The following is a 21,965-nucleotide window of genomic DNA, read 5'->3' on the forward strand; positions in this document are numbered from 1 at the left end:
CTCATAGCACACTTTATCCCCTCTTACCCCTAGTTTTCATATCAATCCTTTCTTTAAGAGAACAGGTCACTGGAGGTCATTATGCTAAATGAAATGTCAGACAGAGAAACACAAGCATCACATGGTATCACTCATATGTGGAATCTAAAAAAAAGAAAGCCAGACTCATAGAAACAGTGCATAGAAAAGTAGTTGCCAGGGGCTGGGGGTTGAGACAAATAGAGGTTGGTAAAGTGTACGAACTTTCAGTTATAAGATGAATAAAGTTTGAGAATCTAATGTATAACATGGTGGCTATAGCTGATAACACTTGTATAACTGAAATTTGCTAAGAGAGTAGAACTTAAATGTTAAAGAAAGAAAGAAAGAAAGAAAAGAAAAGAAAGGAAGGAAGGAAGGAAGAAGGAAGGAAAGACGTGAGGTGATGGATTGTTAATTAACTCAATGGGGGGGAATCCTTTCACAAAGGATATGTATGTCAAATCATCACGTTGTACACTTCAACTATCTCACAATTTTACTTGTCAATTATACCTCAATAAATTTGGGGAAAATTTTTTTAAAATTATCTATGAGTTTTAAAAAAAGAGAGCAGTTTAGTCATCACTTCCTCAGACTCCACCACCCCCACCTATTAGAGAGCACACATTAAATTCCCAAATACCTGCTGAGTGAGTGAGGGAAGGAGGGAGGGAATGAATGACTACTTCCAACAATTTTCTATTGGGAAGTTTTATTTAGTGTCATATTTTTCCAATTTTGCTTTGTTTTGTGGTCTTTGCCTTAAAGGATGATTGTTTTGAGGTCTTCCTGATGCTTTCACCTACATCTTGGTTGCTGTGGAATGAACACGTTAAGCTGTGAGATCTGGAGTAAGAGGTAGACTGCTACAGTGCTATTCTAACTATTTGCTGCCGGAGTAGCTCATCCTCCATATTAAGTCAGAAGGAGAGAGAAAGAATGGTCTTCTGTATGAAATTCGAACTCCATATTTATTAACAGAAATTTGGAGCTATCTTTGCCATTTTACTCTTCTCCCTACAAGTCTTACCTTACTACAAATTTATTTCCTTTAAAATGCAGTAATATTGGACTTGGATAGGCTTATGAAGGGATAAATAAATGGGACATCTACCAAAGAAATAGATTTGATGATGCTTATGCCTTAATTCATTCAATTTCAGGAAAAAAATGACAATTAATATTCAGTCTTTCCACCTCACCTGTCCCCAGATAAATCTGCATAAAGACAAAATATGTGTATTAATTTTATTTCAAAATTTTAAATTTGCTTTATTTTACTGCAGATGAAAAACATCATGTCTTTTCAGATATGTGTGTATTTAGCAGACTAGTAATTTTAATTCTACTGGGATCTGAGATAATAATTCCATTCAAAGCAAATTTTTAAAGATATCAATTCTCATCATTTCTCTAAGCATATTGGAGGATGGAGAACTGGAGAAAGCATATTTCCTTTATTTAATTTGGAATGCTGAGGAATGCAGATGCTCTTGCAAACTTGTAATCACCCAATAAACTGATTTTCAGAGTCAAAAAGACAACAAAAATATCCTGACTTCTCTCGTATCTCTGGTCAAATGCAACTACATGCCATCATCTTAACTTTAGAGAATTTGTATTACAATAGTAACTTTCCCAATTAAAAAACCAAGAACCTTATTAAAAAAGAACCATATGTATATGTTTGGAAAAAAAGCTGAAAACAAAACCTTTTTTGGAATCTGTGATCATGAATCCCATTTTATACTGTGCGTGTGTGTGTGTGTGTGCGTTGACAGAATGGAATGTTCCATTATGAGTTTTTATTTTGAGAGGCAAGGATGGCTCTACGGCCATATGGAAGCGATTCAGTGTAGTGGGCATGCTGGCCAACTGTGTAGGCTTTCTTCCTCCTCACAACCCAATTCAAATTGCGTTTGACAATGGGTGAGTGCCAATGAAGAAAAAACTATTGGAAGTTACACCTGAAAGACATTTATCATTGCATATAGTGGGTGTATGCACCCCTAAAATTATGGGGGTGTAATCAATGGTCATGTAATCTTGCAACTGGCATTACTGGTCATAATCTGAACATCTGAAAGCTAATAAAATAACAGCCTAATCATGTTTGTGTTACAAATAGGAAAGTCTTCTTCTGGAATAAAATTTCCAGGATTAAATGAACACAGAGTAGAGAACATAAAATAGGCAAAAGGATTCAAGAAAAATAGAAGTAAATTCAGTAAAATATGGTATCAAGAATACCAAATCAGAATATCTTATTTGGACTCACTTACCATCAAAATAAAATAAAAAGAAAAATATAGTGTTCCTGAAATCCTCATAAAAGGACTGAAAACATAAGAAATTCCAAGAAAAAGTAGAACAATGTAGACATAGATAAGAAAAATGAATCAAAACAATCACAAACCACATTTCAGAAAGTATAGTCTTCCCTGTGTTCAAAATTGTTTGGTAAGAGAACACTCTAAGAAAATGGATGGCTGAGTGTCACAGTGCTAATGAATCCCTTTACTTGCTAGTTGTCTAGCGTCTGTGAAATGCTTTTAGTATTCCCAGCATCTGAGTGGACAGACCAGGAGAGAATGGATGGCATTTAAGCCATAGACCTGGCTCTTGTGGGATGTAAGTAGGGTCTTGGACCTCCTTAGAAGAGACAGAAGGTGTAGAGACAGCTTAATGGGAAACAGTGAACTATGCTGAAGATTTTTGGAAGGGAGGGGTCCATGCCATTTGGGTTTGTGGCTCCATTGCTAATTTGTAATAAGACCTTGGTTTTCTTATTTGTGCCTCAATTTTCCCCATATCCAAAATGAGAATAATCACTGCTGATTCACATCATTATAAAGATAAAATGAGATTAAAGAACACATAAAAACACTTTTTAAAATTAAGAGTCTAAGTGCAAGATATTACAATTGGGCTGTATTTCTTTGGCATCTGGAATCTATTCCAAGCAACCCTCAGCTCCCTGGACGTATACTTCTAAAACAGTCTCATGAGAGCTTCTAGCCCATCTTTTCTTCTAATGAAATCACATTTTCCTCTCTCTCTATAACTGTCAGAGAACTCAAACATCATAGGCTCCACTGAATACGGTAAAAGAGAGAGAGCTACAGCTGACCGCAAGTTCTATGCCCCCCACGCTCCACAGTTTCACTTAGCTGTATGGAGATATCACCTATTCTAGGACCCAGTTTGCTCTTTAAGCTGTGGTAAAATATAAATAACATACGCCAGTTTTCTTTGTAAAATCAAAAACCAAATACCTATTTTTAAGTCACTTTGTTCTATTTCCACGGTCGTTCTGATTTTAATAATTTTATATACGGACACTATAATAAAGATCTAAAAACAATACTCTCATATATGAGGAACAAGAAGTCACATTTTGGTAGAGAAGATTAAAGAGGGGCGATTTCTCAGGCCAGATTTCCTTGGAAGCAACAGCACTTGGTTCATGCTTTGAACATTTTGCAGAGACACAGCGTTTATAGTTCACAAAAAGTACCAAGTAAAAAATTTTCACCTTAAACCTTTTGCATGGATTCTACTTCAGGAGAATCAGCTTACTTGGACCTTAATAGGGTTTGGGCCAAAAGAAAGAGGAATTTTAAAAATTATTCTCTGGGTTCTGTAGTGAAGGTAGAACTGTTACGGGAACTATGAGACGCAGTTTTGCCTGGAGAAGAAAATTATGAGCAGGTAAATGAACCATCTTTGTCTCAGTCTGTCATCAATACTGACAGAGTCAATGAAGATCAAAAGAGATAATGCACACAAGGCACCAGAGACAGTGCCTGGCAGCCAATATTATTATTTGTACTATTATTAATATTAACATCTACTGTTAGGAATGACTGGAATACACACCAAAGCTAATTCTTATACGTGAAGAGAATACATGCATATGTTTAGCCTCCAGTTGTAAATAAGCAAGGCATTGTGCCAAATCCTAAAACTACAAAGTACGAGAAAAATTATCTGCTCCCAAGAAGTTTACCACCTTGCAGAAACTGTAACTATACATTTAAAAAATAAACCTGAGATGGGCAAATATCAACAGGCAAAAAAAGGCTACAAGAATTTAGAGAAACTCATCACTCTGAGAATATTTTTAAAACCTTCTCAAAGTATAATTTCTTGGATAATATATAATTGGAACCATTTTTTAAAGCCATATCTCCAAGTCTAATAGGTTTACAGGTTATAACAGTGACAAACAAACGTCTGCACAGATAACTGGAAAGCATTCCAGCATTACTTATATAGGACTGTTTAAAGGATGTTAATATGCTTAAATTTTATGAACGTGCCTGCGTTTTTCAGAAAGCAAGCAACCACCTTCAAGGCAAATAGCATTCCTCAAATCACTCTAATTTGACTTCCAGCACCATTATTCCACCAAAACAGCTTTCACTGAGATCTTGATGAGATCTTCACACCATTAAATCCAGGAGACTAAAGAACCAAGCCAGAGAGCTACATGGTCGAGGCAAGGCTTAAAATCACACCAAGAACTGACTCAGTAGAGACTACACTGCTACCACCATCGAGCACAGAAACTTAAACATTTGTTGACTGTTATTGTATCAGTCACATAATTCTATTTAAAACACTTAAATTACTCTGCTAGTGTTCTGGAATTCTTCATGAATTAAGCACACTGCCTACCAAAATTGGCACTGTGCCATGTGAAGGTCAGTCTCCTGTGGATCTCATAGCTTACGTAGAGAATGCAGAAAAATTCCACAGAGGCGTACATCTCCATAACCCAGGAGCCTGTAAATGTTTACTGAGTGATTGTTCCTTGGAGCTTTTCAGAGAGTTTCCTACCTTCTTAATTCAACAATAACCTTAGTGCTCCATTTCCAAGTAACTCGGAAGTTTGTCAAATGTAAACTACTAGGCAGTCACCCACGTTCCTATAATAACAGATTATTCTGCACCCACTTTGTATTATGTTCTTAAAAAGATGTAGGAGAAGGTATAATTTGAGCACAAACTTCAGAATTTATGTTGTGCATCTGGGATTCCTATGCCCTTTTTCTGGTTCTCAAAAGGGAGTGACTGTTCAATTCATGAGCATGGCTCCTAACCATTCACCTGACATTCATTGTTGTCACACAAGAAATTTGTATCATAAACAAGACACCACCAACAAGAATCATACATGGAGAGGGGTTCACATTCCCCCTCAACAATCCTTAAAACCATGCCTTTGGAATATGCTCACACACAGGGCAAAATAATCATCCTCTTTTATATAAATTCCTGCATTTTAATTTCAATTATTAAATTATAAAATATTCTAAGTAATAACAATTTGTGTTAATTGTTAATGATGGCTACCTAAATTTAATAGCAAATGATGTTACAGGTCTTATCAAATGACTTATGCATTTAGAAAAACACCCTAAATTTTAATTACTAATTGTTCTTGCCGTATAAATTAAAACTGTCTCACAATATAAAAATCAGTGTGAAACTATCTGCCAGGATTTCCTACAATATAAATCGAAATAGAGCTAACTGAATACAGTACAAATAAAGATTATTTTAATCTCATCGATAATATAAATTTTCCTTTAAGATCTGTTATTATCTGGCATGATTGTGACTATAAAGAACAGTCTCATTGACACTGAAAGCAAATCACTGATTAAATGGTTTTAGCTTGTTTTCCTTGAAAAGTCTCCAAAGCATCTAATGTCTAATAAAACAGTATAACAACTGATACAATTTTTAACGAGTTTTTACCTGGCAGCATTTGATACCTGTCAACTTTTATGATATCACTATGTTCAACTAGTCATTTTGAGGAAAGTAAGCAAGCTCTTTTTAGAGATATTAACAGCACCAACATATATGTGAACTCCCTGTCAAAAGTAACCTCCTACGGGCGATGGAAGGCTTTTATTTCCATGCTTTTTTAAGAACACAAACTACTGATTCATGCATGTAGTTGAATCTATATTTAAACAATCTTACTGCGATATTCTTACACTCAGTTTTCTCTTACATTCTCTAAATCGAAGGTTCTCAAAGTGTAGTCCCTGTACCAGCAGCACCAGCACTACCTGAGAACTTGTAAGAAATGAAAATTCTCAGGTCCCTAGCCAGGACTTGAACCAGAAACTCTAAGGTGGGGCCCAGAAACAGGTGTTTTAACAAGCCCTGCAGGTGACGCAGGCTAAAGTTTGAGAACCTCTGCTCTAAAGCAAAAAGATCTTCTCCAGCTGTAAAGAAAAGTTTTTATCCCTTACTTTGGAACAGTCAATTTTGTAGTATCCTATGTCTCTAAACCCAAGATGCCATTATACATTATAGAATACACCAGAGTTCTTTACAAATGATACCAATTTTTTAAAGAATTTCATTTAACAAAGATTTTAGAATATGGCATATTCTCAATAAATGTTAAAATATTGATGTGCACTTAACTAAAAATGTGGGTTGTAAGGGGAAAATGTGGTTATTCAAAGCAGCATGATATTACAGAGATAAAAATGGATAATGTCTTGTCTGTCATAATTTAAACAGATTCTTCCCTAAAATTAAGGTCAAAGAAAATAGGGCTCTTTCTAACTTTCCCCCATTGGTATTTTATGGGTCCAGAACTTGTGCCATTTATACAAGTAGAGTCATGTCTACACGATGAATGAATGAACAATATAGGTAACACATATTCCTATACAAAGGCCTTCAAAGGCCCAAAGAATGGATAGAGAGGAACTGGTTTATTTTGCCAATAGCCTGCATGGTGTGGCCTATGTTATTAGAAAGGCTAAAAACTTTAAAAAATAGAAGAAATGGATTTGATTATAAAGATATGCACCTCAATTTCTGCATAAATACATAACAGATACTAAGAGTAAAGCTTTGGGCAAAGCAATATTTTCTTCCCCTTTCAACCAGAGAAAAAATAGGGATCAAATTTATAGTATGATGTATTTTGATTATTCTTTTAAAATTGTTCTTAATTTCATTTTAAGAATATCATTCCCTGTTCTATACAATTGTTATTACATGCATCATAAAGCTGTGGGTCTCGAATTTTCCTTTCCCTTAGGAGCTTTGTAAAAACCATATTTTATATGCGAAGTACCCAAAGTAGTGTGATTCCCACTTTATAGCAGATTTCCCACTGGAATACAAATCTTTTGAGAATTTTTTAAATTTAAGAAGAGAAAATACTTTTATAGAGCAACATAACTTGCATGAATAATTCATCTTTCACAGACGTCACTGTCATTCTGGAAAAAACACTATATATTCTTTTTTTTTTTTTTGCACTTAAAGACAATGATAGACTGTGAACTTGTCAAATTTTCAGTTATATTAAGAGGAGATGATGTGCTAAGTGAAGTAAGTCAGAAAGAGGAAGACAAATGATACCAAATGATACCATACGATATCCCTTATATGTGGGATCTAAAATGTGACACAAATGAACTTATCGATAAAACAGAAACAGACTCACAGGCATAGAGAACAGACTTGTAGCTGCCAAGGGGGTGGTGATGTGGGGGGAGGGACTGGGAGTTTGGGATAAGCAGATGCAAATCATTATATCTCTACATGTATAAACAACAAGCCCCTACTGTGTAGCACAGGGAACTATATTCAATGGTTTTCTATATGGTTTTCCTGTGATAAACCATAATGGAAAAGAATACGAAAAAGAATGTATATATATGTATAACTGAATCACTTTGCTGTATAGTGGAAATGAACACAACATTGTCAACCAACTAGACTTCAATGAAATAAATTAAAAATAAAAAAGAAGCTAGAAAAAAAGAGGGAGATGATGATACATCACGAAAATAAGAAATGTCACGGCATGAGTTAATAAAATAACTTGCCTGAAATAAATCACAGAGTGTTTATAGTAAATCTATCTACCCAACAGCTGGCTAAACCCATTAAATCAATTTCACAAGGCTGTTCTAAGTTAAATTCATTTACATCAGAGAAAATCTGAATGTAATACCTGAGACTGTGCATTAATATTGGCTCCTTCCTTAACGAGAACTTTGACAACTTCTGCTTGTCCAGCCAAAGATGCAATGTGAAGAGCAGTATTTCCTTTCTGTTTTGGAGAAACAAAATGGAAAATGTTGGAGGCTTCCAAATTTTGTAGAAATCAAAATGTACACGTATTTTCAATTTTGCTGATGATTTGAAGTGGTTAAAACTTGTCATTCTATCAAGATTGCAGCCCACCTTGGGAAAAGATTATTTTTACCATCAAAACATTGGCCATCCCATACAGTGTCTTCCTTTTCTATCCTGCACAATTCCAGTTTAGTGTTAAGAACATGAAAAGACTGAGTTCTTACTGAATCAAACAATCTGGGATGTGTGTACGTGCGTGTCTGTGTGTGTATGTGTGTGTGTGTGTGTGTGAGAGAGAGAGACAATATTACCATTCACGTTATTACAACAAAAGAGTCCTACACCAAGATAATATTAACTAAAAAAAAAAACAACAAAGTTTATCTGAACCATTGAACTTATTTCACCTTGCAGAGAAACCTAGGAATTTTCAGTGGTAGAGAAACTGACAATTCACAGTTGTATTTCGAGTCACTGGAACACACGGTTGTTCAAAATATTTTAGGAATAAAATAATAAATTTCACATGAACTATACAATGTTACCAATAATTTCTACCATTTGCTACGTCAAAATTTATCATCAACAGTACCAAACAAAAATGAAAAATAATTTAAACCTATCATGAAAAGAAAATATAGGCTAAGAGACTGAAAGATGCCTATCATGGGATTAAAACAAATAACAAAAAGAAAAATAAAAACCAAGCAAATCTATACATTCAAAGCCATAAATTTTGGACACTAGTTCTCTTTCTGCCACCTACTCACCGTGGGCCTTTATCCACTCGTACTATTTTGAAGGCTTAGTTGCCTTCTCTTTAAATGAGGAGATTTAATGAGATATTTTTCTGGATCTAAAATTCTACAATTGTAATCTGTGATTAAAAATGAACCTATATTTTAAAACATCAACAGAGTTTAAAGGAAAGGAAACAGACACTAATAAACAGTTAAGCAAGAAAAAGTGATTGGTTTAATGAATATATTAATATGAGCAACTCAGGGGAAGCAAATAATTTGATATACATTCAAACTGACATTCTTAAATATTTGTTTAACATTTATCTCATGTTGTCAAGAGAAATGTTAATAAAAATGTTTATTCTCTCTTTAAAGTAAGCAATTTCTTACAAAGCAAACTTATATTTTAACATCTTTGGAACTGCTAAAGAGTTTTTTGTTTGTTTTCGTTTTTAAATTTCCACTAGAACTGCTGTACACTATACTGTGAGCGGGGTCAGTCTACATTTTGGCAATTATGTATGAGGTGTTGGAAACCCAGGTTAACTGGCCATATCCCTAATTTACTCCAGCGCTATTTCTGTCTATCCCTGATTAGACTAATGACCCAGCTGGGGGTTTGAGTGCCTGCCACCTCTCTCTGCATCTCCCACGACCAAACTGTCACACTGCAGCCCTGGTCAAATGGTGTGATTCTGATTGGCTACTGTTTTTTTTCCAAATTAAAATTTTACCTTCAAAAGACAAAGATTTGTCACCACTGATATTTTTTTTAAACACCTGTTGTTTCTGAAATGATCCCCCAAAGACAAGGTTCAAATATATTTAACCAAAAGCAGTATCAACAAGGAAGTAACAGGTTGTAGTATACCAAGCATCTTGTAAATTCTTTTAAAAATGAGTCAAATTTATTTACAAACACACGTTACAGTGACAAAATCTAATTTTACCCTAATAATTCAATCCATGATCCCAAAATCTCTTTTCCATTAGAGTATAAAGGATCTGTATATTCTCTTACCAAGTTAAATGAATACATTAAAAGATATAACAACTGAATGAAAGCATGAAAATTACTTGTTCATTTCCATTGAGAAGTTTACTACATCAATTATTTTAAAAAATGAATTAACCTTGGGAAAATAGGTGCTTTTGTCTACAGAGGATCATATTAGTCTAGACTCTCTGTGAATCAAAGGAAAAAAGATAGAATACTAGAAACTAGAGATACAGAATTCTTCAGTCTCTGATAAGTCCCTAAACGAAACCATTCAAACTCTGCAAAGTTTAATGGACAGAGTTCCAATTTCAGTTCTGCATTGTTAAGAATCTTTGGTGTTCCAGCAAACCTCTGAAATGTATAACCCAGGAAGAGAAGCTTTAAATCATTTCCTCTTTTCCAAGGAAATAAATCCTACTAGCATAAACATTACCTTAGTGGCAGAATCCACAGCGGACCCTCTTCCCAGCAGCTCGTGAACCAGCCCCACGTGGCCTTCCTTGGCAGCCAGATGGAGAGCGTTGAGTCCATTCTGAGAAGAGAAACAAACAAGGCCTCAGAAGTGGAGTAATGATGAGGCAGACAGTTGCTGATCTTATGCAAGTATATAACCCAGAAGATAGACAGACTCTTATCCTCTCATTTTCTCTTTCTTTTTGCATTAGCTTGAAGCTATTAATTTCAGAGAGACTAATTTCCAGTGATTTTGATTCAGAGAGGCAAAGAGGTAAATATTCATTAGAAATGTGGATCTGAGACTTCATTTCAACAAACTTTCTTTTTAGACTAAGAAATATCTAAATACTTTTCCAATGAGGAAAGAAAAAGAGCAACTCTGTATCATTTGTTGTGCCAGCCAGAAATAAAATTCTGTATAGTTTCTAGAACATAAAGAGCTTTAAATAAATCTTACTTTTTTAACAAATAGGAGAGAAATGTCCTCTTCATAAAAAGTAATTACAGTGTCATAAGACAAATTCTAAGGTAACACAACTTTGTAAGGACAACATTGTACTTAAAAAAACATTTAGCACTATGTCACTAATTTGTCTTGAGGGTTTTTTTCAAAAATTTATCTTATAATCTATGATAGTACTGTAATATCGGGTTCCCATCTATCTAAATTCCTGAAAAATTCATTACTCACCATAGCATTGAAAAAACTCTTTGAAAATTTCACTAAATATGGTATCTACATATATTATACTGACAAAGTTTGAAAGCAGATCTTGTCATACATATAGGAAGAACCAAATACAAGTACAAATTGCTTCATGGCAAATTTCCTATTTGTGGTCATTGTATATCTCATACTTAATGATTTTCTTATGAAAAGTATTCAGGCTTTTATATGTGACTCAAAAATAAAGTAATATTTGTTTTTCTTCTTTGCAAAACATGGTCCTGGTTTGTCACCAACATTTAACTTTGAGTAGCTGACAAAGTTGTATTCAGTACTATTAATACATTCATGTCATGGTTTCCATATATTTACTGGCACAAAATGATAAGAATTAAATTTATTATCATTTATTAAATTAAATTTTGAAATTTATGATTATGTATATTCCTAGAAAATTTAACAAATGAATTGAAAATATAATAAAAATTTGAAAAATATGAAGTTTTATGACCCCTGCATTCTACTAGTATGCAAATGATGTTAATGGTGTTGACTGTACACAAATGATTCCGCAAAGAAAATTAATTTCACTCCCTTTACCAGACCAAGGAAAGCATTATACTTTAAAGTTGTTTTCTGAGTTAATTACTCAACACCCAGTCTCCTTAGCAACAGGATGTATTTGATTTAAACAGAGGTAATCTATTTCACGAACAGTAAACTCATTCTAACAAATAAGGAAGGGAAAGCAGTATGTCCATTGGGTAGGAATTTTTAAGGAGCTAATTAAGCCTGATGATAGTTAAGAGCCTTTAACTTTTCCGATATCTTTTTACTTTATATATTCTTCAGCATGACATTTATTGATATTCCTAAGTTGTTTACAGGAAGAAATCTTTTACTCTGTATCATGAGCCATTGCTTAAATGTTTTGGAGAGCGGATCCATTCTTTCAGTCTGTAAGAATCAAATGTTCCAATCCTTGGGAATTGTTGAAATAGCCTAGCAAACTAATATTTAAATAATTTTGCATTTTAAGATGTTTCTTTTTTTTAAAGATGTTTCTTGTAAGAAGTTGCCTTTCCTTTTCCTCAATTCCTACCCTAGACTGGCTTGAAAATGATCTCAACAGTGCATTCTGAATGTAAATTTCTATGATATTTAAAATAGAAAGGTTTGAGAATTAAGACTTTTTAAAGGTGTAAATTTTTATTTCATTACGTGAGTGACCAACTTTCTGAAGGTTAGAGCGTTTACGATATTCTTCTCAATCTCCCCTCTGGGAGACATTACTCCCGTCACTACAGCATCAGCTCAGCTGAAAGCTTTAACTTGCTGTAGACCACACTGTTAGAACACTAAACTTACTATGTTCATGTTTCAATAAATATTGACAAAAACTTTTTTAAAAGTTAACAAAGGTAACAAGACACCATCTCAAATAGAATATAGTTGACACAATCTAAAAACTTATTAAGTTCAAATATATATTTAAATTAAACAGTTTCAGGAGACATTATTCTAAGGAGGACTCCAGTGCCAAACTATTTATCTTAGTTTACTCCAGACTTTTCTTTTCATGAATTCAAAACGTAGCCAACCTCATTTTCACACACACAAAAACACAAACAGAAAACATTTAAATCTACAGAACAGGATAGAAGATTTTCTCAATAATTGGCCAGCTTTCTTCTCAATTAATTACAAGGCTGAGATCTAAATTAAAAGAATTTTATGAGGACAAAGTACCTTTTTGGGGGGCACGAAGATCCTACTACAAATCACTGCAATATAGTTGCAATTTATTTAAAAAGTCATTAAGAATATGATTAAAATTTTTTATATGAGGGAATAGTTCAGAAACGAAATTGTCTATAATATGTAAATCGAATTCAGGATATACATATGTCTTCAAGATCTCTGTAACACTAATACTACCGAAACTAGAGTGATTATAAAGACACAGATGATAATAGGTGAAATTCTAATTATAAATGTTGTAAATTCTTAAGCTGCCTTCTTTTAAAATACAGTCAAATTGGGACTGCTATCATACTGTTGAATTCATGTCCTTCAGCTGTAGGAAACAGAAGACAAGCAACTTTCTTTAAGCTAATGTTTTGGTTTTAGAATTTCTAACCCAAAATATATTTAATTAGCAATTGAATATGTTGGGTAATTGTTATCAGAAAAAGCAACTCAGCAGCAACTGGACTTAACACCAAAATGTTTGATCTTGTGAATATGAGCTAACATATAAATTAATCATGTTTAAAATGGAAAGTGATAAATAAACGTATTTAATAGTACAGCTCAGCTAACTCTTTGAGAATGTATTTTGTAGTTAACCCATCTGGGTGAGTCCCTCAGGTCATGCTTCTAAAATCCAAATTTCCCATAGGAGCTACACTAACGCTCTTCAGCTTTCCACAGTCAATTACCAATACTGGCCCATATTCCAAAGGATGTTTTGTTGTTAGATATTTTTCACTTTGTTGGATGTGGGGTGGGAAGGAGGTAGACATGCAGAACTGGTCAGACTTTTTGTATTTGGGTTCAAATACAGGGCAGGGCCTAATATTTTCCCAGTAATGCCTCCCACACATATGGTGTTTGAGGCACATAGGTCCTTTTTTATATCAAAACAGAAGATATTGTCACTTTCTGCATTTATTAGAACACTCATGATGAGCTTACTGAGTTCTGGCCAAAAAGTGTTCTGAGGCAAACTCATATTTAACAGAAACATTAACTATTCATTTTCCTAGATTAATATCAGAGTAGACATTCAGTGAGATCACCAAAAAGCAACATACCCAGGGCATGTTATCTCTATTCCCTACAGAAATGGCTTCACGGAATCATAAAATGTTACTACGAATTTGGTTTTTACATAAGGCAGACACAAGCAATGTTTATTTGAGCATTATTTATGTCCTTGTGTCTATTTTAGATGGGTTATCTTGATGAACTATTGTTGAGTTCAATAACAGGAAAAATTTTAGTTATAGGAAAAGCCACTATGCTTATTCTCACTAATCTTTAATTTAGGAAAATTGCATAATTCAATGTGTTTGTCTTTTTTCACTAGTTTACAGGAAACACAGAATAAATTCAGTATCCATTGGAATTAAGTAACACATGTCCTTATTCCCCTCATCTTTTTACTTGGTTTTGCTTTTGTCTTGTTTAGTTTCATTTTTAATAATATCAGAATTACAGTATACGAGTGAGTGTGTATATATTGAATATATGTTGTGCCACCAATACTTCATGGCAAAAAAAAATTGTCAGTGATTTTGTATCTCAAAACAGCACTATGCCAAGTGCTATTCTCACTTAGTTTGATGTATTCCCTACCTGATAGGATTTATAGACAGCAATTATACTTTGATAAACAGAGTTGCTGATTCTAATTAGCTACTCAGTGACTCAAAATACTGACCAACACTTTGGAAAAAACTTAGAAAATTTTAAATGATTCAAAAATCAAAAACAAATTTGAAGAGAAAAATTCAAGAATTAATTAAATCTGAAAAATAGTAGGCTAAGCAGTCAGTTAATATCCTCAGTATGTTTGAGAATAAAATCATTGGTATTATAATTCTGTTGAAGCAAACCTGGAGGAAAATAAATAAATTCACAGTAAAAAGAATTTAGATGAGCACTGGAAGAACATCCTTATCACTGAGTTAAAGAATATTGGAAATATTTCTTTTTAAGGTTTTAAAAGTTTAAATAGTTCTCAATTGTATGTGATTGACTGAATGTGGGGATTTTCTTCCTTTTTCTTTCTTCCCTTCCTTTTTATCTTTTAATCCTTCTTCTTCTTCTACTACTTTTTTTTTTTTTTTTTTTTTCCTTTTTGAGACAGTGTGGTCAACTGCAGGAATAACATGGTGATGGGAATGATAAGAAATGCAATCTTCTCCTTGCTCCACTACTAACCAGAAGTGTGGATTTGGGCAAATCACTTAACCTCTCTGTGGTCTAATGGTCTTATCTACAAATAATATTTATAATGATGACAATGAACAACAATGATGACGATGGTAAAGAAATAAACATTCATGAGCACCAGTTATGTGCCCATCATTGCTTTAGCCTTTTTTGGGGGGGTCGGGGCAGGGATGAACGTAAATTTATTGAAATTGGTTTTGGGGAGGATGGGTGAGTGGACAGTTACGGGTTTCCAAAAAGAACTGTGGGTACCAGCCAGCACCCAGCCAAGAGGGAGCGGGTGCTCAGCCACAGACCCTATCTCAGTCCCAATTTCTTCTCCTGCTTCTTGCACTCAAGGCCCAGGTTCCGGGCCTTCCATGTGCTCTTGCGCAGCTTGGTGGGGCGCGAGCCTACGTACTTCGCATTCATCTCAACGCATGGAGCGCATATAGTTGCTGGGGTCCTTAAAGCTGAAGAAGCTATAGCCCATGATCTTGCCAGTGTGCTTGTCGCAGATCCCCTTAGCCTTAAAGAAGCATGGGAAGGGGAAGGGGCTAAAGGTGATTTCCAAGATGGCATCTCCATTTCATTGCCCAGATCCCCACAGAAGATTCAGAAACCATCTGCATCCCACTCCAGCAGGCTGGGGTCCTCCCAGCTGCTCCCAGCTGCCGGTGTGAATGCTGCATCAATTTCTCTGGCTTTCCTTTCTTCTTGTCCTCACCCAGGGACTCTGGGATCTAGGGGGTCACAAGGCCAGGGCTAGGGGGCAGGGGCCAGGAGCTAAGGAATGTGCGCTGGAGGCAGTAAGCCTGGCACACTACTTCCAGCAGGAGGGGCAGGGGCTCAGGCAAATTCATGGTCAGGGCCAGTGGTAGGTGGCCAGGGCCCAAAGACCAGGACCAGCTGGGGTACTTCCTGCCCTCACAGCCACCAGCACCCTAGCCTCCTCCAGCACAGCTGCTGCCACCACCACTGCCTCTTCCTTCTCTTCCAGAATCAACCCCAGGCTGACGCCCAGCTCTCGGTATGCTGCTGGCTCTTCTAGGAGAGGCCTCAGAGCAGACATGGAACCCAGGGAAGGGCTTCAGGACCCCGAGCCATTGGTGACAGCATTAGAGGTGGTCCAGGCAGAAAAGGGGGCCCACGAGGGCCTGGTGAGGGGGCAGCAGGGCCATGGGGTGAGGACTGCCTGCTGCAGAGTAAAGAGCAGAATGTGCTCTCTGTAGCAGGCGGGGGACTAGTGCTGGATACAGGAGAGGAGCCCTCTGTGGTGGGTGCCACAGCTGTTCACGGCAGGAACAAGGCTTCTCCAGCCTTTGGACTGTCCAGTTGAATCCAATCACGGGGGCCAAATGCACCTGGAAAGGAGGTACACCACAAAGGGAGGGTCACCCACCATGGGAGGAACCACTGTGGCCACGGTGGCTGCCCAGGCCTGGAGAGTCTGTTGGACCTGCTGGTATGTTGGTCGCTATCATTGAGTAGGCACAGGAACTGCTGGGAACTGCATCGCTTCTACCATGGGGACTGTGGGCACTGGGGTACAGCAGGTATAGCAGTCGGGATTCTGGTTACCAGAGCCCCAGAACTTCCTGCTCAAACAGGGCCATCTCTGCCTCCACCTCTTCCAAGCTTTCCTTGCTGCCCTTGCCCGGGTGCTGGCACCAGGGCCCAGGACCACAGGTCCTCCTGCACCTGGGAATCACAGGGCTGGCCCGCCACCTGCTATCATTACTGTGGCAGCATCCTGAATGGGGACGAACCAAAGCAGGCTACTACTGATAAGTCTTTGATATTGGCTTTATGTAAGTTAACGTGGATAAAAAAATATGAGCTTGAGTCGTTTGAAACAATCAAGAAATATTCATTGAGCTGGCTTATTGTGAGCAAAATATTGATTGGGCTTATAGATCTGTGAGTCCCAGGCAAGATATCACTTTGATCTACAACTTTTGGAATAATTCTATTTCTATATAATATCATTAAAATCACTAAATATACCATGTAGTTTAAAAATAAGATCTTAAGGCTACTTTGAAACAACCATGTGCACATTAATCAACCTTAAAGGACAGAGTTATCTTTTTTGTTTAGCACTTCTATTAAATTTTTATAAAGCAATGTTATAACATTTTGTTTATAATCAAATTTTGCAATAAGCTCTATTCTCCATTTCTCTTGATGATTTTATGAGATATTTTGCCCATTGACTGCTTTTCTATGATCATATAAAACTAGTGGATGAAACCCCAGGTAGAACCAATAAAAATTTTATAGAACCATTTGAGCATTGGTTACATTTCTGGCACATACAGAAAATGTATAGATTAGTCCATTTTTAAAAGTTGAGGAACAGATTCAAGAAGATACAGCTAAACATACATGAAACTTAAATGCTTGCATCAAAATCCATTAAACTGTTTTGGAACTTAGGACAAATCTGTAATTAATATAAACTTATCAGTTAATCAACAAGCATTTGCTAGTTACCCACCAAGTACTCAGCTCTAGGTGCTAGGTTCTAAGGGAGGACCAGTGACATAGTTTCTGTCCCCAGAGAGCCCCCCAAATATTTATTATTAAACAACTGAAAATCACCTCTGCGCTAGCATATACTCATCCATGATTTTTTCAAATCTTTGGCTATTCTACTTTGCAAATCTTACATGTTGAATTAAGGGTCCTCCAGTCTGTCAGAAAAGTACAACTAACTTAATATATAACTTCTGTAATAACATTAAAATTTAAATATTTGAAAGGAGGCAATTGCAAATATGAGTTCTTGAAAATATTAAAGGAAAAAGATGTAGGGCAAATGGATACATCAACGGGCAAATAATAAAGAAGAGAAAGTGAAATTTGTTCCCAAACCTCCACACCACCCCCACTCATAACGGGGCTCCTGTGTCAGAGATGCCCTAAATGAGGAGCACTTTTCAAGAGGAACTACATGCCCACATATAGAGATACAAATAATTATGAAATGCTGTTTACAGTTTCACTCTGCCATTACCATAAATGACGCTGGTGAAAGGAATCATCTATATAATGCGAGGAAAAAAATCAAACTCAAAATGAAAATGACCTGTTTACATACTCCCAATCCAATTCCCACTCAGTATACTCATCCATAATCTATCTGCACCTTTCCCACCTCTTTCACGATGGCTGCTCTAAACTAACAGTACTCACTATGATGGAATTAAGAATGTATTTAGTTTTCATGAAGATGGGGAAAAGCAAAGCACGTGTCATTTTTGTCAGTTGAACTGATCTTACTGTGTCTTTGATGTCCAAAGATTTCTGATTTAATATATAAATCAAACTATGGATGACCCAAGAGGAAACTTGTTTTATTAGTGAGTTATTCTCAAATCCTAGAGGCTTTCTTTTTAATTCCCAAATGATGAATATTTAAGGAGGATTTGCTAAGTCTTCATCAATTTAAAAATATTTACAATGAGGCTTGAAATTTGGTGGCTAATTGGTCATTTCATAGGGAAAATGCTTAGAATAAGAGTGCTTCAAAGATACGACTTTATATAGTCTATTTCTGGATCTCCATTTCAACCATAGTGGAAGCCCATCTAGCGCTCCTGGCTGGTAGCTCCCTTTTTGGCAACTGGTCTTTTCCCCTGTCTAGCCCCATCAAATGTTTCAATCATACAATCCTCCAAATACGGAGAATGACATTAAATATGATGGTGAGTTAGCCTGGGAGAAGAAAGAGTTATGAAAATTCTTCAAAATCTAACCAGGACCAAGAGGGATGAAAGATTATGAGAGCTGAGAAATAAATACTTAATGAATGAAAGAGAAGCTTAATGACATGGATATCATTATTACATTTTATATTTTACATATATCACATTATTATATTTTGTAGATGAAGATACTAAAATTCTCAGAAGCCAAGTGATTTGCCTCAAAGATCCTTACCACCAAGAAGAGGAAGAGCAAAAATTCAAACTTAGATCTGATTTCCAAACTCATGTTTTCAAAAAAGCTAAAATAATTAAGCTCCACACCAGTGTTTCAAACTGTAGGTCATCATGCACAAGTACATCATAAAATCTGTTTAATGGATTGCCAATTAGTGTATATTTCAAAACATGAAGTAGAGCAAAGAAAAATAGAGTGCACTGTGGATGGCAAGTGTTGATTTTGTTTTGGAGGGTTTTTTTTGGTGAAACTTTACATACACATACATGTGTACACACGTCTGCATGTGCATGTGCATGTGGTGTGCACCTGTGTGTGTGTGTGTGTGCGTGTGCGTGTGCGTGTGCACACATGCTTCTCTAGATTACAAAAAAAAAAAAACTAAGGAAGTTTAGGCAAGACCCAAGACATGAGGGCATCTTGGGGAAACAAGATGTTGTTTCAAACCAAATAAGTAAAAAAGCTGATGCTCACAAAGAGCATTCTAAGAGAGGAATGGTTTTTATGATATGCTTATTTGAATTTTATGAAATCAATAATTTTCATTTTAGATGAGAGCTATGATGCAAATAAGATGAATAACGTTGGGACAAACAAGAATACTTCCTTTTGAAAATACTAGCAGAATCATGGTTAAACCACATCTACATCTGGAGTTCCAAGAGGGAGTGTGGTGTAGTGGAGAACACACATGTTAGAGTTCCTATTTTGTCTCTCCATTACTAGCAATATAATTTAGTTTCTTCACTAGTAAAAGGGGAAGTTTCCACTCTGCCTTCTACAGATAGTTATTTAAAAGAGAATATAGAGGGGCGTCTTCAAGATGCTGGAGGAGTAAGATGTGGAGATCACCTTCCTCCCCACAAATACATCAGAAATACATCTGCATGTGGAACAACTCCTACAGAACACCTACTGAACGCTGGCAGAAGACCTCAGACCTCCCAAAAGGCAAGAAACTCCCCACGTACCTGGGTAGGGCAAAAGAAAAAAGAAAAAACAGAGACAAAAGAATAGGGATGGGACCTGCACCAGTGGGAGGGAGCTGTGAAGGAGGAAAGGTGTCCACACACTAGGAAGCCCCTTCGCGGGTGGAGACTGCGGGTGGCGGAGTGGGGGAGCTTCGGAGCCACGGAGAAGAGCGCAGCAATAGGGGTGCAGAGGGCAAAGTGGAGAGATTCCCGCACATAGGATCAGTGCGACCAGCACTCACCAGCCCGAGAGGCTTGTCTGCTCACCCGCCAGGGTGGGCGGGGGCTGGGAGCTGAGGCTCGGGCTTCACTCGGATCACAGGGAGAGGACTGGGGTTGGCTGCGTGAACTAGCTGGAAGGGGGCTACTGTGCCACAGCTACCCAGGAGGGAGTCCGGGAAAAAGTCTGGAACTGCCTAAGAGGCAAGAGACCATTGTTTCCTGGTGCGTGAGGAGAGGGGATTCAGAGCACCACCTAAATGAGCTCCAGAGATGGGCGCAAGCCGCAGCTATCAGTGTGAACACAAGAGATGGGCAGGCATGAGATGCTAAGGCTGCTGCTGCAGCCACCAAGAAGCCTGTGTGCAAGCACAGGTCACTATCCACACCCCCCCTCCCAGGAGCCCATGCAGCCTGCCACTGCCAGGGTCCCATGAACCAGGGACAACTTCCCCGGGAGAACACAGGGTGCGCCTCAGGCTGCTGCAACGTCATGCTGGCCTCTGCCGCCACAGGCTTGCCCACATTCCATACCCCACCCTCCCCCCAGCTTGAGTGAGCCAGAGCCCCCGAATCAGCCGCTCATTTAACCCCGTCCTGTCTGGGCGGGAACAGACGCCCTCAGGCGACCTACAGGCAGAGGTGTGGCCAAATCTAAAGGTGAACCCCAGGAGCTGTGCGAACAAAGAAGAGAAAGGGAAATCTCTCCCAGCAGCCTCAGGAGCAGTGGATTAAATCTCCACAATCAATTTGATGTACCCTGCATCTGTGGAATACCTGAATAGACAACGAATCATCCCAAAATTGAGGCGGTGGACTTTGGGAGCAACTGTAGACTTCGGGTTTGCTTTCTGCATCTAATTTGTTTCTGGTTTTATGTTTATCTTAGTTTAGTATTTAGAGCTTATTATGATTGGTAGATTTGTTTATTGATTTGGTTGCTCTCTTCCTTCTTTTATTATATATATATATATATATATTTTTTTTATCCTTTTTCTCTCTTTCTGAGTGTGTATGTGCGTGCTTCTTTGGGTGATTTTGTCTGTATAGCTTTGCTTTTGCCATTTGTCCTAGGGTTCTGACTGTCCGTTTTTTGGTTTGTTTGTTTTTTTGTTTTTACTATAGTTTTTAGAGCATGTTATCATTGGTGGATTTGTTTTCTGGTTTGGTTGCTCTCTTCTTTCTTTCTCTCTCTTTTTTTGTATTACTTTTTATTTTTTTATTTTTAATATTTTTTTTTCTATTTTAATACTTTCTTTCTTCTTTTCTTTCTCTCTCTCTCTCTCTCTCCCTTCCTTCCTTCCTTCCTTCCCTCCCTCCCTCCCTCCCTCGCTCCCTCCCTCCTTCCTTCCTTCCTTCCTTTTTCTCCCTTTTCTTCTGAGCCATGTGGCTGACAAGGTCTTGGTGCACTGGCCGGGTGTCACGCCTGAGCCTCTGAGGTGGGAGAGCCGAGTTCAGGACATTGGTCCACAAGAGACCTCCTGGCCCAATGTAATATCAAATGGTGAAAGCTCTCCCAGAGACCTTATTCTCAATGCGAAGACCCAGCTCCACTCAACGAGGAGCAAGCTACAGTGCTGGATACCCTAAGCCAAACAACTAGCAAGACATGAACACAAACCCACCCATTAGCAGAGAGGTTGCCTAGAATCATAATAAGTTCACAGACACCCCAAAACACACCACCGGACATGGTCCTGCCAACCAGAAAGATGAGATCCAGCCTCATCCACCAGAACACAGGCACCAATCCCCTCCACCAGGAAGCCTACACAACCCACTGAACCAACCTTACCCACTGGGAGCAGACACCAAAAACAACGGGAACTACGAACCTGCAGCCTGAGAAAAGGATACCCCCAAACAAAGTAAGT

At 37.3% G+C, this 21,965-nt stretch overlaps 1 protein-coding gene and 1 pseudogene across 2 annotated transcripts in view; both read right to left on the bottom strand.

Moving 5' to 3' along the window:
* ANK2 (ankyrin 2) overlaps positions 1 to 21,965 on the bottom strand; it is a 248,589-nt gene that overhangs the window by 171,932 nt on the left and 54,692 nt on the right. For both annotated transcript variants that reach the window (XM_061192043.1, XM_061192042.1), the window contains exons 3-4: positions 10,325 to 10,423; positions 8,024 to 8,122 (exon numbers count right to left, since the gene is read on the bottom strand). In XM_061192043.1, coding sequence (XP_061048026.1) covers positions 8,024 to 8,122; positions 10,325 to 10,423 — 198 coding nt within the window. The remainder of the gene's footprint in view (positions 1 to 8,023; positions 8,123 to 10,324; positions 10,424 to 21,965) is intronic.
* LOC133092464 (RNA-binding protein 42-like) lies at positions 15,272 to 18,952 on the bottom strand (annotated as a pseudogene).

Source organism: Eubalaena glacialis, chromosome 5, assembly GCF_028564815.1.
Source record: "Eubalaena glacialis isolate mEubGla1 chromosome 5, mEubGla1.1.hap2.+ XY, whole genome shotgun sequence".
NCBI lineage: Eukaryota > Metazoa > Chordata > Mammalia > Artiodactyla > Balaenidae > Eubalaena > Eubalaena glacialis.